We start from the raw sequence: 10,789 nt of genomic DNA, 5'->3' as shown, positions 1-10,789 counted from the left end.
AACAGGGCATGCTGGGATGTGTAGTTCAACAGCTGGAGTGTCAAGGTTAGCCATCACAACAGAGTATCAGGTGAGATAACTGACCCTCCTCGTCCCCCCTAATCTTGTAAGCTTTCTGGCATTATACTAGGTTTCACTCCCCTGTGCACCACAACAGGGCATCAGTGCCAGCAGAAGGTGTGGCGCTTTGAGTTGTGAGCCTTATGCAGGCCCCTCCCCCATTTTGTTTGACTTTAAAAGGCTATAAAGAGCGTTGTGACAGTATATTAGATACCTCACACATGCCACAAAAACTTGTGCCTAAGCATTACATTAAAGAAAACTGACAATTACAGACAAACCATAATGTAATGCATGCAGAGAAAGCAATGGCTGCCTCCACATCTATCCCATACATCAGGGCTGGGCAACACCGGCCCTCCAGATGTTAATGAACTACACATCCCAGCATACCTTGCATCAGTTTCAGCATGGCCACATAGCAAAAGTAATGCAAAGCATCCTGGGATGTGTAGTTCACTAACATTTGGACTGCCGATGTTGCCCAGCCCTGCCATACATTGTAGTTGGCCTGAGTGTTGGCAGGCAGTGGGCAGCACCCAATATCATCTACCACATGTAACTACTTCAGGCAGTGTTATCCTTTATGATAAGCAGGGGTGTGCTGCAACCTATCGGATTTTGTTTCACCTACCTATTGTGTAGCTTGTGGGAGTTGTCTAGCATATAAGTCAGTTCCACAGGCATTGTTTTAAGTAATTGGACACATACAGCCCACCCCACACCGGTATTTTGCAGTGGAAGGAATTGGTGAGAGCAATAAGCACAATCTCTCACATTACTCTGTACTCAAATGCGTAATTGCAGCAAAAAGACTGGAGGCAACAAAAAACGGGAGGAACAGTTTGAGAAGGTCGTTTATTTCTGTACAATTGAATTTTACTCCCGGGCCATAAGCTTCTGCTTCTTCAATTTCTTCTGAGAGATCTGAAAGGAAAAATAAAACAATTACTTTCTGAATACACAGAATTTATCAGACGTCAGCTGGGAAAGGAGGCAAATGCTGGAGCTCAGAGAAAAGATTGGTTTCATGTTTAATTCCAAAGGTGTCCTAAGTTGGTCATCATTGCCAGCAGCGAGCGCCTCCTACACGTCACATGACTATTACATGCAGCAGCCTCTAAACGGCATCTGCTCAAGTGATCCTGGATCGAACACAACTCAACCCATGAGGTGATATACAGTAAAGGTCCTTTCAAAACAGCACCAGATTTAATCAGCGCTTAATAGATTTAATAAGAGCTATTAACAAAAGTTAGTGCAAAAGGTGAGGATCAGCCAGGCCTAACAAAGAATGGATCCAGCTGCTGTGATTTTGATTTAACACAATTATACTACACCAGCCGGCCATAACTGTTAACACTGATAAAAGTACAAGAGGCTTTATGAGAGAATACAGAAGAGGACACTGAGCACTGTATATGGCCAAACAGCCAGACGTTACGTCAAACTAAATCGGCATATACTGAGTTTGTAAGCAAGTTGGTTATAACATGGGCCCATTTACTACAGGATTGGATATTTAATGTGATCTGGGCAGGATCTACCACGCAGGGTCACATCGCAATATGCCACAGCGCTGACACGCCGGCTGTGTCGTATATGGCCCATAGGCTACTGCCACCTGAGAAAGGTGGTAGCTGCTGTACCGGATGCTTTGTGATATTGGTACATCGGGCAGAATCTCCTCCCCCATAGAACTTTACGGGGGCTGCTAGCGGGACAGGAGAGATCAGAGATTCCTGCTGTGGTCCATTCATATTCTATGCTGACAGTACTTTTGAGGATAACCCCCGGAAAAAAAATAAAAAAAGGCCCCTTATTCTTTCAGGGTCAACCATACCATATAAAGGTCTTCATTTAAATACACCCCCTCCTCCATAAGCAAATACAGGCAACGGACAGATAAAACTTCACTATATAAAGCCATTTAACATAAAGGGACCATTAACTCACAGCCTACACAGATATAATAATCCATATATATACTCCATGGGAAGTACTTTGAACAGTTACTATGGGGTAGATGTATGATGCAGTCATAAGGGAGACGTGAGCCAGAGGAGAAGTGAGCCATGGCAACCAATCAGCACTGAACTAACATCTATAATTTGCATAATAAAAAATTATACAGACCAGTTGTCATAGGCCATTTCTCTGTCTCACTTGTCTCCTCCATTTCATACATCTACCCCTATGACCTTATCTCGCTTGACTCCCCTGCGTGTCCTAACGCACAACGCTATACCTGCCTCAAAGATTTTGCACGTTCTGCTGAATTGCTCTGGAATTCTCCACCTCTCTACAAAACCTAAAACTGGCTTTAAGGACCATTGCTTCACCAAAACCAGCCAACTCCTCCACACCTCATCTATCGCAGCTCCCCTTTAGTCTGCAGTCTCACACAAGGGCTTTTACCTCCCGCAGTTTTACAAGGCTTTCTTCAACTCTCTAGTACATATTCCCCGCAGCAGCATCTGATCCCTTGGGGTTTCTGCCACCCTACCACTTAGATCAGTATAGTTTGCTGATGTGGACAAGTTTATATACCGTATATTTATCCTACGGTTACTCATTGTGTTCTTGTTTTGTTTATGCGATTATGAAAAGCAGGGACTACATCACCTTTTTCTTCTGAGCCACCTCCTCCTCTGGTTTGGGGACGATCTGCTCTTTCTCGGTAAGGATCATCTCAATGTGGCAGGGAGAGCTCATGTAAGGGTTGATACGCCCGTGAGCACGGTAAGTTCGTCTGCGCATCTTAGGGGCCTTGTTCACCTGGATGTGCTCGATGACCAGAGAATCGACGTCCAATCCCTGGGAATAAGAGGAAAGCAAAGTCACAAGGTTTTCTCTACATCAGGTAATAGGCAGGAGACAAAGCAGTGGAGCATAAGGTCTGCAAGGAAAGGAAAAGCGGCGAACACTGGGGCTCAGATCAAAGATTAGTTTCATGTAGATTCCAAAGGTGTCCTAAGTTGGTCATCATTGCCGCCAGGCAGTGCCGCATACGTTAGATGCACTACACTAAAGGCCCCCTCATACACTAAGTGACTTCTCCTACGAGAGAACTCACATCCAATTACTTTTGAGGGTCCCAGGTGGAAGGATTGCATGCAGCCCTTCTGCATGTGATCCCCGCCACCTGGAGGGGTCCGACACGGAAATCTTTCGTGCAGCATGAATGATCTCCGGGTCCCATATGATGCTCATGGAACTGCGCATCAAATTGGACATCAGACACAGGCTATTCAGGCTGATTTCTCAGAGCTGCCAGAACTGGGCCCAAATCCCAATGTATGGGGGCCTTTAGTTTTAGAAGGCCTATGAAGATGTAGTACACATGTACGCTCATTTTAACTATAAGGATGCAGCGCAGACCAGGTCATAGTGAACACATGCTGGTAAGGAGATTACATTACATGAATGGCAAACATTAACTGGCTCCTATGATACCGATAGGCAAGATGTTGTCCCAGATAAACCCCGCAGTGTCACATACCTTCAGCTCTGCATTGCTCTCTGCGTTCTTCAGCATATGCAGGAGGAATTCTGCGCTCTTCTTAGGCCAGCGCCCCTGTGTCCAGTCCCATTGCTTGGCCTAAATACAAATACACAGAACCCATGAGCCATTTCCAGGTATAAAATAGCTGCCATGTCTACATCTTGTTAGAGGGAAGGTAAATCAGAGGCCACCTGCAGGAGTTTAGAGACTGGATTTAGATTTCTAAATTATCAGCCACTTGCTGTGCCGCCTCAGTATTGGAACCTGCCATAGTAATTGGAAGTAACCCAATTGGTGGCACCGTTATGTAGTGACGCAACAGCACATCGCTACCCACAGCATCGCAGGAAAGCCAGACGCTGAGATAGGTGGATGTTTGACAAGGTTACGGGTAGACAATGTCTAGGTCAGGGCTGGGCAATTGTGGCCCTCCAGATGTTGATGAACTACACATCCCAGCATGCATTGCATCAGTTTCAGCATGGCCACATAGCAAAACTAATGCAAAGCATCCTGGGATGTGTAGTTCATCAACATCTGGAGGGCCGCAATATCCCAGCCCTGGTCTAGGTGGAGAATTACTAGGTGATCACTAATGGTCCACACCTGAAAATGATTGACATAACCTAAAGGTTGAGAAGTTTCACGTTTTTGGTCATCTGTCGACATGGACCACATCCCTTTGCATGGCTTTCTGCGCTCACCATACATCAAGGCACGGTGCCCAGTGCAGGGAGGCACCACTGTTGTTATCTAACTATGCCCAGTTGGAGAGTACAGTACAAACCAAGTCGGCACACACACCAAAACAAACAAAAAAGTGAAAAACTCACGTCCACCTCCTGTCAATGCCGACCCATGGTATGTCAACCATTTCAAGGCGTCAACCTAGACATTGTCGACCCAGGGAACGCATACCATTGGGCGGTAGTACATCTGCAACTGAATTGCCCCCATATAGTGCACATACGCACTGTAGAATGTAAGCGTTCATGAGCCGGGCCCTCGCTACTCGTGTGCTTTTCCTAGAGAATATATATCTCTGCCCGTAAAATTGCTTCAGTGTCCTTTACCCTGATGGAACTCTGTTACCACAGATTTGTCCGAAATTGCCCTCTACTGCAATTCATTAGTTAATAGATTTTTTTGCTTGGCTATGTATTGTCAGAACCCTTGTGACAATAAAACAATATTATACACAAGACATGTGCTGTGCATGGGGGATACTGCCCCCACTTCCGTAGTATGTAAGGCTTCAGCCATATAAGAATTACAGAGCAGCAATTCAGTACATCAGTCCTGTAACTGGCCAGTTAACAAGGGTAGTTTTGACATCAGCATTAACTCAGAATAAAGGAACATTATTACACATGCAGGGGGGGGGGGGGGGTTTAATATTAAAAAAAAATCCCCAATAGAGGCCAATAATCACCCATGCAAACGTCTTAACATTTACTAAGTATTATAGAAAAGCCAGTAGTAATAGGCACAGGATAAAGAGGCAGGCCTGTCACTAGGACCTCCAGTATTTCTATTGCTTTGTACTGTAAGACATCTGGTACTGGAACCCTGTCTATACCAATTCTACACTTGGGCTCGCAGACTTCCACGGACTCCTACAGGCTGGCTCTCACACCACCTAACTATAGTTGTGCCACCTGGAGAACAGTTTGAGGATTTCTATTTTGATAATAGCCCAAGGAGACCAGGTAACCTAAACGTTAAAGCCACAAGAACCCGCTAAGCCAGGGGTCTTCAACCTTTAAGACCGAGTGGGCCACATAAAAAAATTAAACGAAGCCCGAGGGCCACTAAGCAGTGCCAGATTAAGCCTTCGGGGGGCCCGGGGTACTTTAGCCAGGGGGGCCCACTTGCACTTGTCATTACTGGCCGCACACTGCATGGGAGAATATTACACTGTCAAAACACAGATTAAAGGCAGTATAAACTTGGTCAATGGAGATATATATATATATATATATATATATACACACATATACACACACACACAAATACAATGCCTTTGATTAAAAACCCTCCTATGACTAAGCTGCTGCTGCTGTTCTCCATGGGCATGTAATGAGCTCCATCAATTAGAGCTCAGCACAAACCTCTCAGTCTCTGCCCTCTGGTTTAAAGTATCATGGGACTTAGTCAGCTCCCAGTAATGCACTGCACACTTGTGCAGTCAGTGTGCTTTGGCTCCCGATGCTCAGCACCATTAATCATTGTCACATTGGCAGATAAGTGAAGCTGCAGCACTACCCCACTCCCATGCACAAAACCTTTAGCTTTTTTTTTTTAAATACATGCCAACCACAGGGGGCCCCTAGCTAGTGGGGGGCCCAGGGGCACTAACCCCTTGTGCCTCCATTATAATCCGGCCCTGCCACTAAGTTATACTGAGGTGTTTTAACTATTAAAACTATTTAAAATGTGAATGTAAGATTACAACACCTTTTCCATACTAACAAACCCATATTAAAGCCTTTAACAATAAGGTTTCAGTCATAAAAGAATTGTCTGCTTACTTTTGTTTTCTTCAAGTCAGAAACTTGGCATTGCTCACCTCACCCCATGTTCAGCAAAACATTTCAAAATGCAGCAAGTTCACCTCCTCCCCAACCCCATGTTCAGCAAACCATTTCAAAATGCAGCCAGCTCACCTCATCCCCCCCACCCCATGTTCAGCAAACCATTTAAAAATGCAGCCAGCCCCCCACCCCATGTTCAGCAAACCATTTCAAAATGCAGCCAGCTCACCTCACCCCCCACCCCATGTTCAGCAAACCATTTCAAAATGCAGCCAGCCCCCCACCCCATGTTCAGCAAACCATTTCAAAATGCAGCCAGCTTACCTCACCCCCCACCAAAACATTTCTAAATGCAGCCAGCTCACCTCACACCTCCACCAAAACATTTCTAAATGCAGCCAGCTCAACCCACCCCCACCCCCACGTTCAACAAACCATTTCTAAATACAGCCAGCTTACCCTCTCCCGAGGCACCTGCCTTAGTGTCCCTTGCAGAGGGCTGCTGCTGCTGGCGGCGTCTGTCTTTGCTGTCTTAACAGCTAAGAAGCAGGCAGGGACAGATGCAGCGCGCGGCTGGTGGCGGTTGTCAATCCAGTCTCCTGGCTGTCTGAAAGGGCGCGGGGGCGGGACGTGTGCGCAGTGTCAGGAAGTAGACAAAGCACATTTCCGCACACAGTCCCGCTCGCGCCATCCTCAACCTCACCCAGCAGCATCCTCTGCCGCGTCCCACTGCTAAGTGGACATCGCGGAAGGATTTTTTTTTTCATTCAGCATGCCAATCATTTTAATAATGCTATTCACTGGCGGGCCAGGAAAAACAAGTCGGCGGGCCACTCGTGGCCCGCGGGCCATGGGTTGAAGACCCCTGCGCTAAGCAGTACATCAGAGTTGCTCAGAACTTAATTGTTTTCATGGTTATTCCAAAGGTGTCCTAAGATAGTCATCATTGCAACTCAATAGATACAGCTGGGAAACCAGGCTAAACTGGTTCCAGTGATCCCAGACCAACTTCCCACAGCAATCAGCAGCACACTCACCTGAGCACACCTGCCAACACCTCCGTTGTATCGGCGGAAAGGAACGCACTGCTTCTTCAGGGTGACATCTTTTAAGTACTTGGTGGCCTTGCGGATGTGCATGCCCTTAATAGCCTGTGCAGTTTCACGGGTGTTCTGAGAGGGTCAAGAAAAAGAGATAACATTATTGCAGACTGCCAATTTCACTTACAGCACCTTACCTACGATATAAGCACTGGTGGTAACCAGGCGCCATGTGGATCACTATATGCACATAACTGCATTGACTAAACATGGTTTATTACAGAATATCAGGTCACCAAGTTTATTAACATTAACTGAGACAGAGTTAAAGGAAGGGGGGTGCACTCATTTAACCCCTGTATGTGTGCCCTGTACTCTCACTTCTAGCACACTGGAATATATTAACTGTGTAGAAGTATTTTCATGGATTACCACTGGCACAACAGTAGTAAAAAGTCCCTGCTCTACAGAACTCTAATACATTATATACAACACTCTGAATAGGATATGTATATAGAAGACGGTACTTGTGTAGTTTCACGGCAGCGCGGCCCGTGGATCGCATCGTATACAAATACGATGCAGCACATCCCCACTAGCCACATCAACCTGAAGTGTGGCGAGCCCCACAAGGGGACGTTGTACACATCCTCCCGACCTGTTCATACCTCCACTATCCACAATGGTGTGTAGCTGATTTTAAAAAGTGTGGCGAGCATAGCGAGCCACCGAGCCCTAAGCGTGGCGAGTGTACCGAGCCCAGTGAGGGGACGCGGAAAACAAGCCCCACGAATTACTTGACGTGTATTCCGCTGCGCTCGCCACACTTTGTAAAGCCAACTCCACGCCGATATGGATACTGGGGGGGTATGAATAGGTAGGGAGGATGCGGGGCTCGCCACACTTGAGGCTGACATGGATAGTGGGGGGTGTGCTAAAAAATGCATCGTATGCGATTTGCATACAATGCGATCCGTGGGCAGCACCGCCATGAAACTACACAAGTACCTAGAAGACTGTTAAGCTCCATCTCTTCTCCAACAAGTATGGTGCAGACCATGCGTCGCTTAAAGTAGCCATATATCAGACCCGAATGCACATTTTCAACGGGTCATGCGATCAATTGTGTTCACGCTGTGAGGAATATCGGTATGATTTTCTATCCCCGCTGGTCGATCCTCAGATCATTTGTGCTACACATATGATCCATTGGCTTTCCTTGCGTAAAGAACAGATCGTATATGCTTTTAAAGCACATTCAACCACTCTTACAAGCTGCAAACGACCTGGACGTTCCAATGTATGGCTGACAACTGCTCCCACTGCTACAAGCAACTGGACATAGGACCACTGACTGCGCAAAGAAAGTGCATACAGCTGCCAGCACAGAAGTGCAGATTGAACAGGGGCTGGCAACCGCAGTGCCCCAGCATGTGCCGGTTCCAATATATCAGTATATGAATAGACTGCTGCTCAGAGTTCTTATTTCTTTTCATGGAAAATCCAAAGGTGTCCTAAGAATACATCACAGCAGCACGGGGAGACCCCCAGGAAGGATGTAAGACATGTACCGCTTACCTTAAAGTGCACTCGCAGATTCGAGCCCCGTGCTTTGCATGCTGTGGAGGACAAGATGTATTAGAACACAAGGATAACAAGTCATAACAAATGGAACACATGGCAAGAGAAAGTAACTTACATTTTGTGGGGTTTTCCGGGTCTAGTGAGTAGCGGACCATTTTCAGAGGTTACCTGGTGGTAAAAACACATAGAATTCAGCCACAGAACAATAAGCAACAGCTGAACGCAGGACATCTAATGCAGCTGCTCAGAAATAAAGGTTGATTTCATGTTTAGTTCCAAAGGTGTCCTAAGATGGTCATCACAGCAGCTGCAGGCCACACACAAGCCAGCCCAAACACCTAAGCCAGAAAAAGAGCTCATTAAACATTTATCTCAGTTACAGGTCATGTTTTCAGGCGTTCTGCCTTTGGAAGCAGGTGGGGTAACCAATTACCGACCCAGCAAAATAAAACTCATACGTGCTTGAAGACACCCAGAAAACCAGGCCTGTTGAAAAATACTTGGGTGACTGAAGCTGACCTGACATTAAGCCCCACTACAGTGCTGGAATGTTAATTTAGTGCAACCAGCTTCCGCAGCAAGTCATTCATTTCAGTCAGAGCTGACAATCTATATCTACCACAAGGACACGTTGTTTTGGCAGAACCCAGACATCCAATCAGTAGCTGATTGAAGCATGGAAGTAAATCTACAGACATGCAGGGTCTTGGGACAGGGAAATGGACTCAGGAATTAGTGCTATGAGGAAAGTGCTAACCACAACGCTACCGTGCTACCTCTCTCACCCGTCATGACAGTGCCCATATAAAGTCCCATCACCCTGACAGAGCCAGCACAATAACAGACTGAGACACGATATATATAACTGAAGGGACTACCATGCTAATAATGCATTGCTCTACAGTTGCTTAAGCCTGCACACGGGAGACTACAGAAGAGCATGCCGGGAGTTGTAGTCTCTCCCCCATTGCCAGGCAGCCACGACAGCCGTGGGCCCAATATAGAGCCTTTGGGGAGGCGGAATAAGGCAATGCGGGGAAGGCGGCAGTTTGGGTACAGTAACCCACTCCGAGGCTTTCAGGCCGCCTCCCCGGCATCCCCAGGTGCCTCAGTCCGGCGCTCTGCCTGACATCCCGGTATCGGCCTCATACCGATCCCGTCTCCTGCCAAAGTCGGCGACGAGCATCCCTCGCCTGTTACCGGCGTGCTCCGGGGCCGGATGCCTGGGATACCGAAGGGATTGGGCTCCGAGTGCCCGAGCTGCTCGTAGCCGCCATGTCTCACTCACCTCAGGCCGCGCAGGAAGAGGGTGGGCAAAGCATTCTGGGAGCGGTATCACGACGCGAAGTCTCGCGAGAGCCGAGGCGTGGAGACTCGCCGCCATCTTGCCAACCACTGACTTTTCTTTGCCAACCATTGGACTGTCTGTTCAACGCTTAGCCTACACCCAGTTTTATACTTATTTATATCCTATGTGACAACCCTGGGATGAGGATAATGCTGTGTTTGACCCACTAACATGACATTTGCGTTTAGAATATTGTGTAGGGGCATCATGGCCACACTAAATGATCGTCAAGGACATGGCAGGTTGACATATACCGGCCGACACATAAAGGTGGACATGGGAGTACTGGTCCTGCTGCTGCAGAGTTTTTTCAACGCAGTCTTAATGGGCACCTCCATTGATAAGTGCCACCACAAGAGCAGAGATGGTTGTTATTCCAAAGCAGGAACGTGATCCCGTGGTGGGTGGTAACTACCGCCCGATATCGCTTTTAAACTGATTTAAAATTATTTGCGAAATTCCTGGCAAAAATACTCACTGGGGTTATCCCCTCTCTGGTCCACCCAGACTAGGATGGGCTCACACCCGGTAGACAAGCCTTTGAAAATATCAGACGGGCGGTGGCTACCAATCACTTTTCGGAATCCAATAAAATCCCTTCTCTGGTAATGGGTTTAGATGCGGAGAAGGCGTTCGATCGGGTGTGGTAGCTATATATGGATCAAACTCTCCAACGCTTCGGTCTTACAGACCGTTTTCTTACAGGAATCAAATCACT

General features: G+C 47.0%; 1 protein-coding gene and 5 non-coding genes across 6 annotated transcripts; all 6 read right to left on the bottom strand.

Annotated features, from left to right (window-relative positions):
• Positions 1–899: 899 nt before the first annotated feature.
• On the bottom strand, positions 900–10,036 carry RPL17 (ribosomal protein L17). Its single transcript, XM_083155291.1, has 7 exons — positions 10,012–10,036; positions 8,839–8,891; positions 8,718–8,758; positions 7,137–7,271; positions 3,563–3,661; positions 2,686–2,877; positions 900–987 (listed from the first exon to the last, which is right to left on the bottom strand). Exons 2-7 carry the CDS (start codon positions 8,876–8,878, stop codon positions 940–942), a joined length of 555 nt encoding a protein of 184 aa, XP_083011417.1. The 5' UTR covers positions 8,879–8,891; positions 10,012–10,036; the 3' UTR covers positions 900–939.
• On the bottom strand, positions 1,066–1,132 carry LOC146045526 (small nucleolar RNA SNORD58). Its single transcript, XR_014465462.1, has one exon. It is a non-coding gene; the product is annotated as a small nucleolar RNA SNORD58 (small nucleolar RNA).
• LOC146045525 (small nucleolar RNA SNORD58) lies at positions 2,989–3,054 on the bottom strand. Its single transcript, XR_014465461.1, has one exon. It is a non-coding gene; the product is annotated as a small nucleolar RNA SNORD58 (small nucleolar RNA).
• LOC146045518 (small nucleolar RNA SNORD58) lies at positions 6,987–7,051 on the bottom strand. Its single transcript, XR_014465458.1, has one exon. It is a non-coding gene; the product is annotated as a small nucleolar RNA SNORD58 (small nucleolar RNA).
• On the bottom strand, positions 8,608–8,673 carry LOC146045523 (small nucleolar RNA SNORD58). The gene has a single exon (XR_014465459.1). It is a non-coding gene; the product is annotated as a small nucleolar RNA SNORD58 (small nucleolar RNA).
• On the bottom strand, positions 8,963–9,030 carry LOC146045524 (small nucleolar RNA SNORD58). The gene has a single exon (XR_014465460.1). It is a non-coding gene; the product is annotated as a small nucleolar RNA SNORD58 (small nucleolar RNA).
• Positions 10,037–10,789: the final 753 nt, after the last annotated feature.

The sequence above is a fragment of the Crinia signifera genome, chromosome 1 (assembly GCF_055691185.1).
Source record: "Crinia signifera chromosome 1, ASM5569118v1, whole genome shotgun sequence".
Taxonomy (NCBI): Eukaryota; Metazoa; Chordata; class Amphibia; order Anura; family Myobatrachidae; genus Crinia; species Crinia signifera.
Note: the sequence above shows the minus strand (reverse complement) of the source record. Positions and strands in the feature narration are given on the sequence as shown.